The 22,074-nt window shown below is 45.8% G+C and overlaps 1 protein-coding gene across 3 annotated transcripts in view; it reads left to right on the forward strand.

The window, feature by feature from the left end:
* The window catches only part of IPO9 (importin 9), a 185,059-nt gene that overhangs the window by 91,227 nt on the left and 71,758 nt on the right, over nucleotides 1-22,074 (forward strand). For all 3 annotated transcript variants that reach the window (XM_054025480.1, XM_054025477.1, XM_054025479.1), the window contains 3 exons: nucleotides 3,176-3,274; nucleotides 3,464-3,570; nucleotides 14,340-14,479. In XM_054025480.1, the coding sequence (XP_053881455.1) occupies nucleotides 3,176-3,274; nucleotides 3,464-3,570; nucleotides 14,340-14,479 (346 nt within the window). The remainder of the gene's footprint in view (nucleotides 1-3,175; nucleotides 3,275-3,463; nucleotides 3,571-14,339; nucleotides 14,480-22,074) is intronic.

Below are 22,074 nucleotides of genomic sequence, written 5' to 3' on the forward strand. Positions count from 1 at the left end.
TAGTCACGGGCATTTTAGTAAAAGTCATGGACAGGTTACGGGCAATAAACAAAAAGTCACGGCCCCATGACCTGTCCATGACTTTTACTAAAAATACCTGTGACTAAATCTTCTCTGCTGGGGGCGGGCGCGCTCCTGAAGACTGCCGCTGAGGGGGGTGGGGTCCCCCAGCAGTCCTGGATCACTGTTCCAGGGCAGTGCCAGGGACCAGCTGCCTGGGGCTGCCAGAGCAGCGGCTGGCCCGGGGCTTCTCCAGCTGCTGGTGTGGTCCTGGGGTCAGCCACACCAGCACCGCAAAATTCATGGAGGTCACGGAAGCCATGACTTCCGTGAATGATTCACAGCCTTAATCATGATAACTGAATAGGTGTCTTCTGTTTATTTCCTATGTTTATTAGTCATAGAGGTTAAGGCCAGAAGGAACCACTAGATCATCTTGTCTGATCTCATGTATATCACAGGCCACCAATGCCACCTAGCACCACACACTAAACTCAACAGAAATGAGACCAAAGTAAATGAGTCCCACAGGAGACTATACTATTGTGTGCCACAGGCAGAGAATAGGAGGGATCAAGGTGACCCAGTGCTAGAGGCCCCGATAATGGCAGGGTAATGATTAAATGAGACAGACACAGATAATCCTGGCAAGTGACCTATACCCGCACTCTGGAGGGGAAGGCAAAAACCCTCAGGGTCACTTTCATTCTGTCCTGGGGGGAAATTTCTTCCTGACCCCCCATATGGCAATCTGTTAGATCCTGAGACTGTGAGCAAGAATCAGCCAGACAAGGACTCGAGAGAGACAGACTGTTGATGCTATCTCAGAGCCCTGGCTCACCCCACCTAGTGGCCTGTCTCCAGTCATGGTCATTCCTGATGCTTCAGAGAAAGCAGACTTAAAAAAAAAAAAAAACCTCCGAGAATACACTGTGGGGAAGGGAATTCTTTTCTGACCGCTGCTTGTAATTGCTGAAGCCCTTCTCCCCCTCTCCCTCCGTCACAAACATAAGAACATAAGGGCGGCCATACTGAGTTAGACCAAAGATCCATCTAGCCCAGTATCCCGTCTTCCGACAGTGGTCAATGCCAGATTCCCCAGAGGGAATGAACAGAACAGGTAAACATCAAGTGATCCATTCCTTGTCACCCATTCCCAGCTTCTGGCAAACAGAGGCTAAGGACACCATCCCTGCCCATCCTGGCTAATGGCCATCGATGGACCTATCCTCCATGAATTTATCTAGTTCTTTTTTGAACTCTGTTATAGTCTTGGCCTTCACAACATCCTCTGGCAAGGAGTTCCACAGGTTGACTGTATGTTGTGTGAAAAAATACTTCCTTTTGTTTGTTTTAAACCTGCTGCCTATTAATTATATCGGGTAACCCCTAGTTCTTGTGTTATGAGAATGAGTAAATAACACTCTTATTTACTTTCTCCACGCCAGTCATGATTTTCTAGACCTCTATCATATCTCTCTCCCTTCCCCCCCCCTCCCCCCCCAGTCATCTCTTTTTCAAGCTGAAAAGTCCCAGTCTTTTTAATCTCTCCTCATAGGGCAGCCGTTCCATACCCCTAATCATTTTTGTGGCCCTTTTCTAAACCTTTTCCAAGTCCAATATATCTTTTTAGAGATGGGGCAACCACATCTGCATGCAGTATTCAAGATGTGGGCGTACCATGGATATTTTCTGTCTTATCTATCCCTTTCTCAATGATTCCCAACATTGTCTGCTTTTTTGACTGCTGCTGCACGTTGAGTGGATGTTTTCAGAGAACTATCCACAATGACTTCAAGATCTTTCTTGAGTGGTAACAGATAATTTAGACCCCATAATTTTATAAAAATATAGTTGGGATTATGTTTTCTAATGTGTATTACTTTGCATTGATCAACATTGAATTCAATCTGCCATTTTGTTGCCCAGTCACCCAGTTTTGAGAGATCCCTTTGTAGCTCTTCACAGTCTGCCTGGGATTTAACTATTTTGAGTAGTTTTGTATCATTTGCAAATTTTGCCACCTCACTGTTTACCCGGTTTTCCAGATCATTTATGAATATGTTAAATAGGACAGGGCCCAGTACAGACCCCTGGGGGACACCACTATTACCTCTTTCCATTCTGAAAACTGACCATTTATATCTACCCTGTGTTTCCTATCTTTTAACCAGTTACCAGTCCATGAGAGAACCTTCTCTCTTATCCCATGACTGTTTGCTTAAGAGCCTTTGGTGAGGGACCTACATTTCGTTTCCCAGAGTTTATGCTCCTTTCTATTTTCCTCATTAGGATTCAACTTTTTAAAGGATGCCTTTTTGCCTCTCACTGCTTCTTTTACTTTGTTTAGTCGTGGTGGCTCTTTTTAGGTTTTCTTACTATGTTCTTAAATTTGGGGTATACATTTAAGTTGAGCCTCTGTTATGGTGTCTTTAAAAAAGTTTCCATCTCATAAATTTGTCCAGCTCTCTCAAAACTAAATAAGTGTTTTGCCCCCACGATTCCTATTAGAGGGCTATTCCAGAACTTCACCCTCTGATGGTTAGAAACCTTCTAATTTCCAGCCTGAATTTCTTCATGGCCAGTTTATATCCATTTGTTCTTGCCTTCAGTTTCAATAGTTCTTCACCCTTCCTGGTGTTTACTCCCTAATGTGTTTATAGAACAATCATATCTTCTTCCAGTCTTTGTTTTGCTAGACTAAACAAGCTAAACTCTTTCAATCTCCCCTCTTAAGATAGGCTGTCCACGCTCCTTATCAGACTAGTAGCTCTTCTCTGCACCTGTTCCGGTATAGTTTAATCTTTCTTCAGCATAGGTGATGAGAACTGTACACAGTATTCCAAATGAGGTCCTACTAATGCCTTGTACAATGGCATTAATATTTCTCTATCTCTATTGGAAATGCCTCACCTAATACATCATAGGATCATGTTTGCCTTTTTCATGGCCACATCAACTGGTGGCTCATAGTCATCCTGTGATCATCCCATGCTCCCAGGTCTCTGTTGCTTGCACCTGATGAGCCCCAGCTTGTAACAGAAATTCTTATTAGACCCTAAATGCATGACTCTGCACTTGGTACTACTGAATTTTATTCCATTTGTCACTCCAGTGTTCAAGGTCATCCAGATGACACTGAACTATTATGATTTTCCCCCTGCTTTTGTTTCAGATAAAAGTCTGGACTGCAAATCCACAGCAATTTGTGGAGGATGAAGATGACGACACTTTTTCCTATACAGTAAGGATTGCTGCACAGGACTTGTTGCTGGTAAGAAATGTGTTCTGTGTCTAAAGGACCCAAATGGTATTGAATTACAACTTGATTGTTACAAAAATTGCTACTGTCCCTTACATACAGTTTGTACTGGCTAGTTTGAAGTATAACAGCTGCAAAAAGAGTGTTTAAAATGCACCTGTACAAAGAAACAGAGTGACAGTCATTATTTCTTTTACCCAGGCTGTAGCTGCTGATTTCCAGAATGAGAGTGCAACTGCTTTGGCTGCAGCAGCTACGAGACACTTACAGGAAGCTGAGCAGGCTAAAAACAGTGGTGCTGAGCATTGGTAAGGAGACAGGCAATCTGGATAGCAATGATAATGGAATAAGTGGTGGGCTATCTCACAGCATTAGGCACATAATGCAAATTAATTGTAATTTCTTTCTGGCGATGCAACTGGGGTAAAACGAAGAGCTTGTGGGTTTTGTGTTAGAATCAAAAATGTGAAAAAAATTCCTGACCCATGTAAAGATATCTACAGTTACATATAGCAGTAGTGTTCTCTGCTCTCCCTAGAATAAACTAGCAGTTGCCAGCACTTCAGCCCTGAAATTGTTTTCGGTTAAAATTCTTTTTCCGGTTACAACAATTCCAAATGAGTTATAAAAAATAAATTTGGGTGGACTTCTTCATTGGCTTCATGCTGCTGAATTCAGATATCCCCTCTTGTTTCTATTTGTGTGTGGATTTTTCATTAGCCCCTCTGATTTAGAATGCGTCTGATTTAGAATTGTTTTCAACGGCCAGTATTAGGTGGAGAAAGGGGAAGAAAAGACATCTCAGTCTAATAGATACCTACTTATTGTCACATAAATATCCTGTGTTGTGTAGATAGTGTTAGCTCAGTGTTGTTTTTTAGTGGATATTAGAAAGGGGCAGTAACCATTCTATAATTAAATTTTCAGCTGAATTTCTCTGGAAAGCCTGATATTGCCCTCTCTGGTTCCCCACCCATCCCCACAGCAAAACAATGTTTTGTCTTAAAATTGGTAAATTAAGCCTGAGTTTGAGGTAGGTTTGCCTTAGTCCAGAAAGTCCAAAATTCTAATTTTAAAAGTTGGGAGTTTAAATAGTAACGTGCAAATAGCTCATTGGCTCTGAGTTTAAAGTAAGCCACCAACTAACTACTGAAAACCTAAAAACCTAAGTGTCGTTAAAAAAAAAAAAAAAAAAAAAAAGCCAAGAACACCCAAGACTATATTTATAAATTAAAAAGAAAATGATGAAGGGAAAGATAAGTTTATATTTTGAGTTATCACATGGAGATGGCTGATAAGTTCCTCACAGAGAATTCTTCTGATTTTTGCTGTATCCTAACATAGGAACAAGTGTAGTGTGAGCATTAACATTGTTTGTTGGATTAAGCTTTTAAAGGTGGGTGGAAATGCCCCTGCCCTGCAACCCCCTGGTAGCCTCAGTACCACCATTCCTGCAGACCTCCTCAGGTGCTCATTTCTTATGGACTGAAGAGGAAAACCAAAAGAGGGTGTTTGGGTGGTGTGGGCATGGGGTTCAAAAGAGTAAGAGAATATGCAGGTGAGAACATGGAGACAATGAAGAAGAGGACATGGGGAGGCAGTACAGCAGGATATTCTATCCCTTCTACAGATATTAAGAGGCTTATCAGTGAGCCTTAAGAGGAGAAATAACCTCACTTCCTGCAAATCTTCGTAGGCTCATTGGGGTTCCTCATAACCACTCCCAAGGTCCTAGGAGCCTTATTAGGCTTGGTACATACTAATGAGTGACAATAAAATCAGCCCCAGTGCTAACCCGCTCAGGGTTCATTGGAGAGAAAACTGCCTTAATGAGGCTTGCTGGGGGAGGTAGTTTGGCTGGCCCCTGAAGAATGCACTAAGGTTTGCAGGAGGTGTGTGCAAAGTCCCACTAGCATCTTAAGGCTCATGCAGTTCAGGAGGCTTTTAATGAGTGTCTTTAGGTTAATGGGGTGGGCGCGAGCCTTCTATGGCTCACAGTGGGGACTCAATCTTTGGCGGGGGGGCCCTTGCTATTCTGAGGGTGGGGGGAGGCCCAGCAAATCTCCTGAAGCCGATGGGGGTGGTTGGTGTTGTGAAGGCCATTAAGAGCTTCATAAAGCTCACTGGCAGTTGATGCACTTCCCTGTCACTTATTAGGATTATTTAAAAAATTTAGGCCTGTATTATCCACAGGAGGGTCTGGTTCTGTTCAATATCTTCTTCAATGATTTAGATAATGGCACAGAGAGTGCGCTTATAAAGTTTGTGGACTGTACCAAGCTGGGAGGGGTTGCAAGTGCTTTGGTGGTTAGGATTAAAATTCAAAATGATCTGGACAAACTGGAGAAATGGTCTGAGGGAATGAAATTCAATAAGGACAAATGCAAAGTAATCCATTAAGGAAGGAACAATCAGTTCTTCGAGTGATTGCTCATGTCGATTCCAATTGGGTATGTGCGCGCCGTGTGCATGGCAGCCAGAAGGTTTTCCCCTAGAGGATTTTCCCTCCCTGGCGCCAAATATATGGCCCTGCCAACCTGCTGCCACTTCAGTTTCTTCTTACCGCCTGTCACATTTAGCCGGAATGCTCATTCTCTCTTGCTTCAGCAAACCTCTCAGCAGTCTTAAGACTTCTCCTGTAAATAGTTAAATTAGTAGTTAGTAATAGTAGTAGTTAGTATATAGTTAGTCTTTTATAAGATATCATCTGGGGGTACCCCCTCCTGTCCGTCCACCCCCCAGTACCAGGGCATGCCTTGGTCCCCAGGGTTTAAACTCTGCGCTGTGTGTGGCAAACCTATGCCTAGGAGTGACCCCCACACTTCCTGCTTAAAGTGCCTAAGCGAAGCACATCAAGAAGACGGTTATAGAATCCGCAGGGGATTTCACCCCAGGATCCAAAAGGAAGAGGGATCAATGGTTGAAGATACTCCTTATAGAAGCTGCCCTCAGTCCACACTGGGACTCAGGGTTAGCTGAGTGAACGCCGAGCACCTTGGCATCGGTGCATAGTGCTCTGGAGTCGACACGAGAAGTTTCAGCACCGAGTAGGGACTCAGATAGAGACCCTCGGCACAGACAGAGTTCTCCGCACAAGGGCTCCATGCAGGGCAGTGTGCGGCACTGTTCCCAGTCTCTTGTGCCCCACAAAAAGATGATACCTGACACAGGGCGCTAACCCACGTCCTGACTGGCACAGAAAGACTCTGGCATAGTGAGACCCGTGTTGGGCCACTTAAGCGCAGCACTGCCTAGTCGGGCTCCATCAACTCCTGCCCACTGAGGGACCAGTCGAGTCCAGGCCCCTGAGACTCCCCTCTCCGGGATGGTCGTGAGCAGGCGTTGTAATTGCCATCTACGCCAGTGACCTTTGAGGCTGCCAGAGAGCTCATTGCCTTCACGGTACCGCCTCTCCACCTTAGCGAGACAGGGCACCCGAGAGACTCGGTGCTGTCCCGAGGCAAGCCAGCAATTGTACTGCGCCAGTTGCCATCCCCATGGCACCGGTCACTGGCATCTTCTAGCAGCGGACGGGCAGGAGAGCCGCATCGGTCAGCACTGCTCCCCCATGATCCTCCTATAGTGAATCCTCCCAATTGGAGTCTGAGTCCTTTAGGTCTAGGCGAAGCCGACTTAGATCGGAGCACAGACGATTGAGGTGGCACAGGGAGAGGCAGCAATTCCACCTGATGCTGTGGCCTGTGCAATGGCAGGCTCCAACGCAGTGGTCTTTTTAGACTCCCTGGGCATTCCAACAAAGCCGGGGGTCCCCAGTCTAGGAGGTTTGTGTTGGTGGCTTCAGTATCCCACGCACCTCCACCATCCTCCTCAGCGCAGGTCCAGTCACCATACTGGAAGACCCGGTATCACACGATCCCCTCGGTGCCGAGGGTCAGGAACAAGCGCAGGTCCCAGATAGAGCCTCGTCCTGATCTTCACCAGATGAGGCAGTGGCTGGAACCTCCCAGGCTCCTGCACTAGAGGATAATAGGGTCCTCCATCAGCTCCTGAGCAGGGTGACCCAGAACCTGGGGATCGGGGTCGAGGAGGTGGCTGAGACATTGGATCCCATGGTGGACATTCTGGCACCCTCGAGCCCCTCTCGGATTGCCCTCCCGCTCATAAAAACTATACAGGAGACCACCAAGACACTGGCAGACCCCTGCCTCCCTGCCACCGACAGTGAAGAGAACCTAGAGAAATTATTTCATTTCCTCTAAGGCAGGGGCGGGCAAACTTCTTGGCCTGAGGGCTGCATCGGGTTTTGTAAATTGTATGGAGGGCCAGTTAGGGGAGGGGGTCGTGGCCCGGCCCCCACCTCCTATCTGCCCCCGCAATCCTTCCAGGACTCCTGCCCCATCTAACCCCCCCGTTCCCTGACAGCCCCTATGAGACTCCTGCCCCATCCACACCCCCCCGCTCCCTGTCCTCTGACCGCCCCTGGACCCCCATCGCCCCATCCAACCTCTCCTCTCATTCCTGATGGACACCCCCCCCAGGACCCCTGCCCCCATTCAACCCCCTATTCCCCCCAACTGGCCCGACCCCTATCTACACCTCTGCCCCCGACCACCACCCCGAACTTTCCTGTCCTCTATCCAACACCCCCCTGCTTTCTGCCCCCTTACCGCACTGCCTGGAGCACCGGTGGCTGGCGGTGCTACAGCCGTGCCGCCCAGCTGAAGCTGAGCCACGCAGCACAGAGCACCAGGTCAGGCCAGGCTCTGCAGCTGCGCTGCCCCAGGAGCTCAGAGCCCTGCCGCCCAGAGCATTGCGCCGGCGATGGAGCAAGCAAGCTGAGGTTGCGGGGGCGGGGGGACAGCAGGGGAGGGGCTGAGGGCTAGCCTCCTGGGCCAGAGCTCGGGGGCTGAGCAGGACGGTCCCGCAGGCTCTAGTTTGCCCACCTCTGCTCTAAGGGATTCGAACATTTTTATACACCACCGCCCCCCCAAGCACACCAGGGCCCATCACCCAGCAACAGTGATGCAAAAAAGCTGGATGTCTTTGGGAGAAAAATTTACTCTACTGGGGGGCTTCACACTCCATCTACGCATCGGAGGCACTTTAAACTGCAGCCCCGTCTCAATTTTACCACCTTCAGAGCAGGCAAGACTTCTCTAGAAGGCGTAATAGAAATAATAGAAGCAGGGCTCTGGGCAAGCAGAACAGTCCTCAAGTCAAAAGCAGACCTTTGGAAGGTGCGCCTGAGGGCAACGCACCAATCCAAACTCTGGACCCATCCATCCCTACCTTCCCGTGCCGCCTATTCCATTTCTACCCTGCGTGGGCCTGAATTACATCAGATCTCTGGGTGCTCCACCGGATAGAAAGGGGATACTCTTTCCAGTTCAGCTCCCTCCCTCCCTTCCACCCTTCTTCATCTTCCCTCTTCAGGACCCCTCTCACGAGCAGCTTCTCATGTAGGAGGTGCACATGCTCCTAAGTGTGGGAGCGGTGGAAAAGGTAACTCAGGAGTTGAAGGGCAGGGATTTTTATTCCTGGTATTTCTGAATATCGAAAGCCAAAGGTGGCCTCAGGTCTATCCTAGACCTCAACAAGTTCATAAAGAAACTGAAGTTTCGCATGGTCTCTTTGGCCTCCATTATTCCTTCCCTGAATCCGGGGGACTATTATGTTGCCCTCGATTTGAAGGACGCTTACTTTCATATTTCAATAACGCCGTCCCACAGAAGGCATCTCAGGTTTGTGGTGAACCACAATCACTGTCAGTTCACAGTCCTTCCTTTCGTCTTGTCAGTGGCACCTTGAGTATTTACCAAGTGCATGGCAGTTGTAGCTTCTTTCTTGCGCAAGAGTCAGGTGCAGGTATTCCCATACCTCGATGACTGGCTGGTCAAGGGTTGCTCCAAAGCTCAAGTGCAGGCGCATGTGAGCCTCATAAGAGCAATCTTTTATTGAACGTACAGAAGTCAACCCTGTCCCCTGTTCAGCGGATAGAGTTCATAAGGGCAGTGTTGGACTCAACACAGGCAAGAGCATATCTCCCAAAGCTGCATTTCCATACCCTGTGCGACATCATACAAGGTTTCAGGCAGTTCCCTACCACCAAAGCAAGGAATTGCCTAAAGCTCATTGGCCACATGGAGTAGTACATGTGACACTACACCCCATATTCTTCATAGAAATATTGTTATATGATTATAGCATCTCTAAGATGTATTTTATGCAAAATGGGTCTTGTGAGATCATTGGAAAGGTTATGATTTCCTGAATATGATGATCATATTGGTATGCATGTTTTATTTTTGTATCTAAAGTTAGGAATATTGACTATACATCTGTACTACAAAAGTGTTTGCTCCTGGGGAATGCACACCAGACAGAATGCAATCAGTCTGAATGGCCCATTAGGAAAAACAATAGGTCTTTCAGCGTGGTAATCTCCCACCATCCTGGCATGCTACAGATAGCCTCTGACTCATGGCTGCTTTGACGCTGCAGTCATGTGATCAGTCACCTGGTACTGGACTCCATAATAGAGTGCCAGTATTTTTCCACTGAGGGGGATGGGGGAACTACATTGGAAAACAAAGGGTTTCTGCCATATGTAAAACCCATTTAAGGCCGGATAGTGACTTAATCAAGGTTGTTCTTCACTGAATCCCTGCCCAGGATGACTGCTGGTAATATCTAAGAAACAAAGACAGAGCGGGTGGGAAGGGGAAAGAGCTGAGCCCAGGCTGGGATGGTGTCTAGCCTGTGAAAGAAATACCTGGAGTTTTAAGCTGCAAGCAAGAGCAGTTTGCCTTCAAGAAACACTGCATTCTCTCTTACACAACATTTAGGGTGAGAAATTACTACTTGTAACCAGTTTCTTTAGTATTAAGCTTAGCTTGTGTGTTTGTTTCATTTGCTGGGTAATCTGCTTTGATCTGTTTGATAACCCTTATACTCACTTAAAATCTATTTTGTAGTTAATAAACTTGTTTTTGTTTTCTCTGAAACCAGTTTGTGAAATTCATAACGGGGAGGCAAAAAGCTATGCATATCTTCCTCCACATTGAGAAAGAGTGAATTTTATTTGCTTACTCTGTACAGTTCTCTGTGGAGCGCAAGACCATACAAGTTGGAGTTTACACTCCAGAGGGGGTGTGCACTTCAGTGCTGGGCAATTCCCTATTTGAGTCTTCCCATGCAGAGCTGATTTCAATGTCTGTTTCTTTCTGCAGCTAGGTGTGTCCCTACCTGTGTGTGTGCTGGAGGAGGCTTGAAGGCCTGGCTCAGCAGGACAGTGTAAGGGAGCCCAGGCTAGTGGAACAGGCGGGCTCAGTGGTACCCCGGTACATTAGGTGTACTGGAGAGGGGCGACCTGTCACAGTACAGCATGCCAGACTGAGGCTCAGACCTCTTCAGGCGTGGATAACCTTGGTGTGTCGACCAATTTGGGACGATCTAGACATGGTTGCCACTCTACCCCGGCTGGTTCTCGAGTCTCTCCTATGGTGGCACAACCCACAAGCGATTTGTGCAGGTATTCCCTTCTCCAGACCTCAGCCATCCCTTTCACTGGTGACAGAGGCGTCAGCAATGGGTTGGGGAGCTCAGGATCTCTGGTCCCAAGCGGAGCTCTTACTTCATATCAACGTCAGAGAGCTGAGGGCAGTCTGTCTGGTATGCCAGACATTCCAGGTTCACTTGGAGGGGAGATGGGTATCAGTCATGACAGACAATGCAACAGCAATGTTTTACATAAACAGAAGGGGGGAGCACGCTCCTCTCCCCTGTGCCAAGAAACCCTCAAACTGTGGGATTTTTGCATAGCTCACTCAATACACCTGGAGGCATTTTATCTCCCCGGCATTCAGAACAAATTGGTGGACTATCTCAGCAGGTCCTTTCACTGCCACGAGTGGTCCATCTGTCCGAATGTCGTGAACACCATCTTCCAGCAATGGGGAATTCCCCAGATAGACTTGTTTGCCACGCGACGTAACAGGAAGTGCCTGCAGTTCTGCACCTTCCTGAGTCACAGCCCAGGCTCCATCACGGATGCGTTTGTTCTTCCCTGGAAGGAACACCTCCTGTATGCATTTCCACCCATACCACATGTTCACAAGGTGCTACTCAAAGTTTGAAGGGACAAAATTTTGGTGATATTGATAGCTCCAGCCTGACCCTATGAGCACTGGTACATGTCTCTCCTGGAAATGTCAGGGGAAAACCTGATCACCTTACTATTGCTCCCAGACCTGATAACTCAGGATCACTGCCGCCTCCAGCACCTGAATCTCTTCACCTCACGGCGTGGAAGCTCCATGGCTAAACCCAATGGAGCTGGCTTGTTCAGGCCCAGTTAGGGAAGTCCTCCTTAGCAGTAGGAAACCGTCCACTAGGAAAATGGAAAAGATTCACAATTTGGTCTTCGCAATATCTCCCATTTCCTACACTCTTGTCAATACCCGTGATATTGGACTACCTCCTGCACCTAAAGCAGCAAGGGCTTTCTATGTCGTCAATAAAATTCCACTTGGCTGCCATTCCCTCCTTCCATCCAGGCGTGGGAGGCTGGTCAGTGTTTGCCAACCTGATAGTTGGTTGTTTTCTTAAAGGTCTTGACAGGCTATACCTTGACGTACAACAGCCGATCCCAGCCTAGGACCTTAACCTGGTTCTTTCCAGACTAATGGGGCCACCCTTTGAACCGCATGCAACATGTTCTCTGGTCTATCTCTCACATAAAGTGGCATTCCTGTTAGCAATAACTTCTGCTAGGAGGGTGTCTGAGCTTAAGGCCCTAATATCTGAGCCTTCCGTACACAGTGTTTCTATAAGGACAAGGTTCAACTTCAGTTGCATCCGGCCTTTCTCCCTAAAGTTGTCTCCCAGTTTCAGGTTAATCAGAATATTTTTCTTCCAGTGTTCTATCCCAAGCCGCATGCAAAGTAGCAGGGAAGAAAAACTTAATTTGTTGGACGTTTGCCTGGCGTTAGCCTTCTATATCAAATGGACGAAGCCTTTTCAAAAATCTATTAAGCTATTCATCGCAGTAGAAGACAGAATGAAGGACCTTCCAGTCTCCTCCCATAGAATCTCATCATGGATTACTTCCTGTATCCAAGCGTGCTACAGTCTGGCAAAAATACCTGCCCCTGTGCTGACAGTGCATTCCACAAGGGCACAGGTGTAGTCGGCAAAGTTTCTGGCCGAGGTTCCAACCCAGGAAATTTGCAGGGCTGAGACATGGTCCTCAATCCACACCTTTATCTCGCATTACACCATTACTCAGCAGACTAGAGATGATGCCGCCTTTGGCCTTCAATCAGCGAACTTTTGAGCTCCGACCCTGCCTCCAAATTTCAGCTTGGTAATCACTTAAATGGAATCGACATGGGCAATCACTCGAAGAAGAAAAGTTATCTCCCTTTCATAACTGTTCTTCGAGATGTGTTGCTCATGCCCATTCCAATACCCACCCGCCTACCCTTCCGTCAGAACATGGCCGTCAAGAAGGAACTGAAGTGGCGGTGGGTCGGTGCCATATTTGGTGCCATGGAGGCGTGACTCCAGGGGGTCCTGAACCAACCTAACAGGTACTGCTAGGGGAATAACCTTCCAGCTGCCATGCACATGGCGCGAGCACACCTAATTGGAATGGACATGAACAACACATCTGGAAGAATAACAGTTATGAGAGGTAGGTAACCGTTTTTTGCTCACATACAAAATGAGAAATGACGGCCTAGGAAGTAGTACTGCAGAAAGGGATCCTGGGGGTCATAGTGGATCACAAGCTAAATATGAGTCAACAGTGTAACGCTGGTGCAAAAAAAAAAAAAAAAAAAAAAGCTAACATAATTCTGGGATGTATTAGCAGGAATATTGTAAGCAAGACATGAGAAGTAATTCTTCTGCTCTATTCCGCACTGATTAGGCCTCAGCTGGAATATTGTGTCCAATTCTGGGTGCCACATTTCAGGAATGATGTGGACAAATTGGAAAAAGTCCAGAGAAAAGCAACAAAAATTATTAAAGGTCTAGAAAACATGACTTAATAGGGAAGATTGAAAAAATTGGGTTTGTTTAATCTGGAGAAGAGAAGACTGAGCGGGGACATAAGTTTTCAACTACATAAAAGGTTGTTACAAAGAGGGGGGAGAAAAATTGTTCTCCTTAACCTCTGAGGATAGTACAAGAAGCAATGGGCTTAAATTGCAGCGAGGTCGATTTAGGCTGGACATTAGGAAAAACTTTCTAACTGTTAGGATGGTTAAGCACTGGAATAAATTGCCTAGGGAAGTTGTGGAATCTCCATCATTGAAGATTTTTAAGAGCAGGTTAGACAAACACTTGTCAGGGATAGTCTATATAATACTTAGTCCTGCCATGAGTGCAAGGGATTGGACTAGATGACCACTTGAGATCCCTCTTCCTGGTCAGAATCGTAGGACTAGTCAGATGAGATGAACAGGCTTTATAATCTATGAATGAAATTTCCATACTAAAATTTTGTTTAAATAATAATTAGTTGCGGGGATAGCTCTGTAATTTAAGGTTAAAATTCTGTACAAAAATTCTGTAGCTACCAATACAAGGACATAGTTAAGGTTAAACATACAAGACAACTTCCTATCTTAACCATAATTTATGGCTGAGATGTGATCATATGCTATGTGAACAGTAAATCTATTGGCATGTCGACTAGTTAGTTAGCATGTTAGTCCCATATCAGTTTCTTTAAGTTTTGTGGTTGGTATATAGAATTGAAAAGACATTCTAGGTCAGAAGTTTAAGATCTAAGTGGGACTAGGGTAAAGTGGGTCAGATTTTTGTTTGAAGAGGAGTGAGCTGATGGAAGGCGCTTAGGATCAAAAAACCTTGATGGTACTTTCATCATTTCCTGTGTGTGTGTGTGTGGTTTTTATATATATACACATACTATACGTGTGTGTGTGCATGTGGTTTTTATATATATACACATACTATACATGTGCGCGTGGTTTTTATATATATGTACACATACTATACGTGTGTGTGTATATATATTAATATATATAAAAATAAATGTAAATTTCAGAATGAATGTGGGAAAACTAATGACATTTGAATTCTTTTGTAGGTGGAAGATACATGAAGCTTGTATGTTGGCACTGGGCTCTGTGAAATCTGTTATTACAGACAGTGTGAAGAATGGTAGAATTCATTTTGATATGCATGGATTCCTGACAAATGTTGTTCTTGCAGATCTCAACCTGTCAGGTATGTCAGCAAAAATGCTTTGAGTAGTGGTAATTGCTGAGCATCTGGTAGCCCAGAACCATTGAAAAGCATTTCCAAATATAGGTGCTCAGTGTGTATATAGATAGATATATATATATAGAGAGAGAGAGAACGAACTGATATGGTTGACAAGGTGGAATACTATTGCACAGAAATATTTGGGGGGAACTACACAGGTAAAGGGGCATCGTATTTGTATGCCCTTCCACACGCAATGTAAACTTAATGTAAGCCAGTCTACTTTCAATTGAGACTTCTTGTGTAAGTGGATGGCTCTGAACTTGTAGGATCCTCTGAGAGTGGAAGGGAAACTATCTTGGGGAACTCACAAGGAGTCAGAAAAGTCAGTAGCATCCTTTGAATACTTTAAAATAATCCCAGAGGTGCTGTAACATCTAGTTTTAAATTAATCTGTTTTGGTCTCCGTTCAAACCAATAATGGGCGTGGCTGTGTTCTAGCTGATTATGTACTATGTAGGGATCTGCTCACTTTCCCATCTTAACTTTCCCAAGGAGGCGTAAAGAATTGTTAAAATGGACTGCAAGTGATTCATGTTTAAAAAAACAGGTCAATCCTGTAATTTTGACCTACTTAATTTGAACTGTGTGTTGTGTTAAATATGCCAGGCTCTCATTGGAGAAGTGAGCTGTTTGAGAGACTAGATAAGCAATAGTGATGATTTCACTGTTACGGGTGTACCAACCCTGCATTGGGTCAATGGTGATGGATCAATTACTGTGAGCCCAGAAGGCCATGCCCCCTTTCCCCTGCTGCATATGCTCCAGATGGAAGAGCCAGATAAAAAGAGGCAGCCCAGCTCAGACAGGGCTGGCTATGGAGGAGAAAGGACATGTACTGCAGGTTTCTGCAGAGGTGCCTGTGACACTCCAGTGGTAGAGCCCAAGGACCCAGACCACGCTGCAGGTGACTTGCTGACTGTGGAGACAGCCGGGGAAGCCAAGCTGCTGCCAGCTGAGGAGATGCCCAGGATGCAGCTTGTGGTACGAAGTGACCCAGGGAAGGTGGTAGAAACTGATGCCCGAACACCTAGCAGGGAGTTCCCCAGCTTCATAGGGACCTGGGTTGGAACCCAGTGGAGAGGGCAGGGCCGGGTTCCCCTGCTACCCCCACAGGCCACCAGGCATGACTGCTCGTCTGCTCTACGTCCCAGCCCAGAATCGTAGGGGTTATAGACTGTTTGTTTTGCCCCACCCAGGGGCCATAGACTGATTGCCGTTTTGCTCTGCCCAGGGGGCTGATTCCCCCAATTGCTACTACCTGCCCCAGCCAGGAGGCTTAGGGGCCATAGACTGTTTGTTTGTTTTGCCCCACCCAGTGGCTACAGACTGATCACTGTTCTGTCTTGTCCAAGGGGGCCAGGACTCCAGTTGTGGGTGTCATAGAATATCAGGGTTGGAAGGAACCTCAGGAGGTCATCTAGTCCAACCCCTTCTCAAAGCAGGACCAATCCCCAACTAAATCAGTCCCAGCCCAGGGACCACAGACTATTGGTTTACGTGGCTCTGCCAGGAGACTGGAGCCCACCTTGCTGCAACTCCCTATATTAGCAGGAAAACCTGACGATGGTGGGATGGGGTGTACCAACCCCGCACTGGGCCAATGGGGGCAGCCCGGTTTAGCATTGTTTTCTCTGCACTGAATAATTTACTAAAATAGTACCACCAGTTCTGGCTCTGGTTTTACTGTTGTCAGTTAGTTCTGGGTGTAGACATGGCTTTAGATGTCCAGAATAGTGGATGGAGACAGACTCTTCAGACTTTCTGCTTTCAAGTTCAATTTTGTTTAATTCAGCAACAAAGTCTGAAACTCCCTACCAGCTACTGTAGTGTTTCTAACTGTTTTTCTCCTTGTTTCTTTTCCAGAAATGTTCTTTGCCTATCAGTTTTTCCCTTTTTTTGACAAATATTGGATTTTGCTGTTTTCGAACAAAACAATACAATTCATACTCTTTATATCCCTCTTTAATCAACGTGACACTGTGGAGATCCTATCTACTTCCAGGGCTACTGCAGGAAGGGAAGGGGTTGTGATCCAGGTGTTACCCAGGGTCTTAAGAACGCACCACAGTGGTAACTTAACTATTTCACTCCAGGTGGTGTCAGTAATAAATCAATGGGAACACAGCAATTCCGTCTGATAAAAGATTAATGCAAGTCAGCGTGCTCTATCTAAAACTGTATTTTATTAGATTTAAGCACACAGACATAAGCAATAGGTAGACCATCCCAGATACTTTCCTAAAATCTGGAATAGTATTCAGTAATTAAGAGTGGCCAGTTGCTGGCCAGTTGCTTACCCGCTGGGGAGAAAAGGTGTCAGGAAATACATCTCACAAGCTGGCTTCAGAGGACTGCTCCAAAATAGACTCTATTAGCTAGTCTTTTATAACTAACTTCTGCAAACACATAGGTCATAATGACCCCTACTAAATCATCACTTTTCCCAACTTTCAATAAACTACTTATCAACAGAAGCAACAGAGAGTCCTGTGGCACCTTTAAGACTAAGGGCTGGTCCACACTAACCCCCCAGTTCGAACTAAGATATGCAACTTCAGCTACGTGAATAACATAGCTGAAGTCGAAGTATCTTAGTTCGAATTACGAGGTACTTATCGTGGGTCCACACACGGCAGGCGGGCTCCCCCGTCAACTCCTCATACTCCTCTCGCGGAGCAGGAGTACCGGTGTCGACGGCGAGCACTTCTGGTATCGATTTATCGCGTCTAGACAAGACGCGATAAATCGATCCCAGAAGATCGATTGCTTACGGCCGAACCCGGAGGTAAGTATTGACGTACCCCAACAGATGTGAAGCTTATGCTCCAACACATCTGTTAGTCTTAAAGGTGCCACAGGACTCTGTTGCTTTTTACAGATCCAGACTAACATGGCTACCCCTGGATACTTATCAACAAACATTCCTAACTATCTTAATTATAATACTTGTATATCAAAGGTGCACAAATTCAAAGTTCTTGTCACCCAAGGTTTTCAGTCTGTTGTTGACTTTTCTTTCCCCTCCTCCCATTCTGGTTAGCAGAAACTGCCAGTTACTTTTGACCTTGCCTCTAAAATCCTGCTTTCAAATTAACTCTATACTATGTGGTGTTCTATTTTATTAATTCATGGTGGCTGAATATACATAATATGGTTGCAATTAGCTTGATCACATTCTGAAGTGTACATACCCCTCAAATCTGGGGCAAAACAGAAAGGGAGAATTCCTGGTCTTTGTGGGCTTCCAACAGCTCTGGACTTCCTGGGGTGCATTCTTTAAGTATTTTTTAGGGAAATTTTGCTTTTCAGTTAGTCTGATTCAGAACATCAGTCATGCTGGGAAGGGAAACTTTTGTGTGGGGCTGTGGTTAGGAAGAATTCTTCCCTTCCATGCAGATCACATTTTAAGTGTGCTGCTATTCTGAAAAGTGACTTTTCCCTTTTTACTCTGTTGATCTGTTCCTTGTGAGCATTCAGACTTTGATCTACTGACTTTACTCTCCTGGTTAGTATGAAGCAACCTGCCTTATTTACAGGCTAGTTGCAGTGCACAAGGCCCTGTGGCCTCAAGCTTTCCCTCTTCATTCCTTAATATCTAAGGTTATAGGGGGGGTCTATGATTCCATGTCCCTGTCTTCTTTGCTGCCTCCAAATGTCTAACCATCTTATTGTCTTGACTGGTATAGAATTTTTTTTACCATATTTCACAAGTTAGCAATCAAGAAAATACAAACAAAAAATCCAAATAAAAACCTTGGGATGACCTGCAGTTTTTATATTGTGTTGAGTTTTGCTGGCAAGTGCAGCAGGAGACCCAGAGCACAGGCTCCTTCCCTTCGGTCCTTGGCAGATGCAGGTAAACACCTGGCTTCCACAGGACGTTGCCTATGTCACCCACCATCACCAAGATTGGTTTGATGAGACTAATGCTGAGATTCAGGGCCTTCCTATATATGGTGCTCACTTCCCAAAAGGTTCACCAGTTCCTAATAAACCTAAACCTCTCCTCCTTACACCATTGTCTCATCCACGCATTGAGTCCCTGCCTTTCTGGCACTGTGCGTAGAACTGAAGCATTTCAAAGAATTCTGTCATGGAGGTCCTTTAATCTCTTATCTAGAAGCCTAAATTTGCCTTCAGGACCTTTCCTCTAGCTTTCCTTCTATCGCTGGGACCTGCATATACCATGACCACCGTTCCTTCCTAGCACTCTGCACATAAGTCTGTCTAGATGTCTCATGAGATCTGCAAACTTCGTGCTCAGCAGGCAATTTACTATGTGGTTCTTTCAATCATCAAGTGCTTGGGGAATCTGCTCAGATGCATGTCCAGTATCCTTTGATAAAGTGGCTAGCTAATTAATGAGCTTACCTTATTCAAGAGAATGTCTTGCGCAGTGGAAGATAGTACATCACTGGGGTTCAAGGCTGGGGGAAATTGGCTGGAGTCTCCCTGGGTATAATTCATCAGTGGCTTAGAGACCATTCATGCAACTCAGCTGGGTGTCTCTCTCCACCTGTTGATGGATGAGTGATCACAGCAACCTGATAGCTGGAGAAGTTTGCTACTTGTCACTAGCATAGCATTGTGAGAGACAGCCTAGGATGAAGAGTTTAAGGGGACTCATCAGTCTAGGTTCCTACAGTCTAGGTTGTACCCCAGGGGTACATCACACCCCCATTAATACTAGCCCATGTGTGTTAACTAATCTTGTTACCAGCTTCCACAATGACTCATGCACTTCCTCTTCCTGATTTGGTGTCTATAATAGACCCCCACCCTAACATCACTACTGTTCTTTTCCCTTTCTAGCCTCACTCAGAGACTCTCAGTACGTCTGTTGCTCACTTCCCCTTGGACCTCGGAGCAAGTGTACACATTCCTGACATATATTTCTAATAATCGAATCCCCCATTAGAATTACCTTGCTCTTTCTAGTAACTGGAGTTTCTTCGTCTGGGAGGGTATCCTCAGTGTGAGAGGATACAATGACATCATCTGGAAGGAGGGTTCCAACTATGGGATTGTTTCCCTCCACTCCAGCTTGATGTTCTCCTTCCTTGAAACTTTCATTATCCTTAACAGCTGTCGGACTGGGGGGTGGGACCGCTCTATTCTATCCCTGAAAGTCTCCTCTAGGTACATCTGTCTCCCTCATAAATATACTAAACTTGACAGCCCTCACTCTGCTGTTTGGTTTTCTGCCTGCATTAGTTTTACCCTTGCAGTTGTAGCTGTGTGTATGTATGTGTGTTTGTGTTTTATTAGCCTAGTCCATCTGCGAGCCAGAGCTTCTTTCCACCAGCACTGACAATACTACTAATAGAAACAGATCCCACAGCATGAATATTTTAGTGATAATCCCCATTTATGTCAGGGCTTCATCTAGAATGTAGTGACTGCCAACTCATTAGCATTCAGTCCTCCCCAGATCTGCTAACTCAGGAGAGTGGTAGGATTAGAAATTGCAACCTAAGTTTGCTCGTGGCCCTGAGCCCCCTCCCACACCCTGAAACCCCTTGGCCCCACCTCCGCCACACACATGGGGAGAGGGATAGCTCAGTGGTTTGAGCAGTGCCAGCTCCAGGCACCAGCTTGTCAAGCAGGTGCTTGGGGCGGCACGTCCAGCTATTCGGCAATTTGGCGGACGGTCCCTCACTCCGGCTCAGAGCGAAGGACATTCTGCCGAATTGCCACCCCAGATCGCGATCGCGGCTTTTTTTTTTTTTTTTTTTTTTTTTTTTTTTTTTTTTGGCTGCTAGGGGCGGCCAAAACCCTGGAGCCGGCCCTGGGTTTGAGCATTGGCCTGCTAAACCCAGGGTTGCAAGTTCAATCCTTGAGAGGGCCATTTAGGGATCTGGGGCAAAAATCTGTCTGGGGATTGGTCCTGCTTTGAGCAAGGGATTGGACTAGATGACCTCCTGAAGTCCCTTCCAACCCTGATATTCTATAACATCGCCTTCATATTGGTACACATAACAAAATTCATTCCACACATGGATGTAATAAATTAGAGGGAACATTGATCCCAACCTGGACTCTCATCTCACAACTTGGTATTTAAATGGCCAGCAAGTCTACAGCCTTTGTGATTGGAGGCCATTCAAAATATTCTTAATCACAGCAGGAAAGATTCTACCCGAAAATGTTTTCTAGCCAAATGGAGGTTTTTCTGTAACTGGGCAGAACAGGACCAGTTATCAGAGCTAGTAGATATTTCTGTAATTTTAGACTCAAGATATCAGCTCTTTCTATTAGCTCACTTCTGGTCCACCTAGAAGCAATCAGTGTATTCCACCTCCGGTAGATGGGTATTCTATTTTTACTCTGTCACACCCACACTCCTAAACTGTTTGACTAGAACTTCCCACCAGTAGTGAAGCCAAAGGCGCAGTGGGTTCTCAATCTCATACTTTCAGCACTTTCCAGGCCACCTTTCGAACTGCTGGTCACAGCTCAGTGTCCCAGCTGTCTCTGAAGGTCACTTTCCTGGTTATTGTTATGTAGGCCTTGGAGGTATGGTTCATCAGCCTTGGAGGGCAGCCCTCAGGCCGACGCACCATACATTACATTTCCTAAGAAAGACATCCTTTGCCTCCACCTGAAATTCATCTGTAAGGTAATTTCCAAGTTCCACATAAATCAATCAGTTTGCTTACTGGTATTTATCAGGAAGCCTCTTCTCTTCAGTGAGGGGAGGGGACTTCATAGAATCATAGGGTTAGAAGAGACCGCATGGGTTCTCTAGTCTAATCTGCTGCCAAGGTGCAGGATTTGTTGTGTCTAAATCATCCAAGACAGATGGCAATCCAGCCTCTTTTTGAAAACCTCAAGTAAAGGAGATTCCACGACTTCCCTAGGCAGTTTGTTCCATTATCCTACTGCTCTTACAGCTAGGAGGTTTTCCCTGAGATTTAATCTAAATCTGTTATGCTGTAGTTCAGGAGTAGGCAACCTATGGAACGCGTGCCAAAGGCTGCACACGAGTTGATTTTCAGCGGCACTCACTGCCTGGGTCCTGGCCACCGGTCAGGGGGGCTCTGCATTTTAATTTAATTTTAAAAGAAGCATCTTAAACATTTTAAAAACCTTATTTACTTTACATACAACAATAGTTTAGTTATATATTATAGACTTAGAGAAAGAGACCTTCTAAAAACGTTAAAATGTATTACTGGCACGCAAAACCTTAAATTAGAGTGAATAAATGAAGACTCGGCACACCACTTTTGAAAGGTTGCCGACCCCTGTGTAGTTTGAACCTATTACCTCTTGTCCTCTGTGGCAAGAGAGAACAATTTTTCTCCATCTTTTTTTATGGCAGCTTTTCAAGTATTTGAAGACCATTATCATATCCCCCTGTAATCTCCTCTTTTCCAAATTAAACATACCCAGTTCCTTCAGCCTTTCCTCATATGGCTTGCGTTCCATCTCTTTGATCCTCTTTGTCGCTCTCCTCTGGATCCTTTTCCAGTTTCTCTACATGATTTCTATACAGTGATGACCAAAATTGGTCACAGTCCTCCAGCTGAGACCTAGCCAGCGCTGAGTAG

The sequence above is a fragment of the Malaclemys terrapin genome, chromosome 4 (genome assembly GCF_027887155.1).
Source record: "Malaclemys terrapin pileata isolate rMalTer1 chromosome 4, rMalTer1.hap1, whole genome shotgun sequence".
In the NCBI taxonomy this organism is placed as follows: domain Eukaryota; kingdom Metazoa; phylum Chordata; order Testudines; family Emydidae; genus Malaclemys; species Malaclemys terrapin.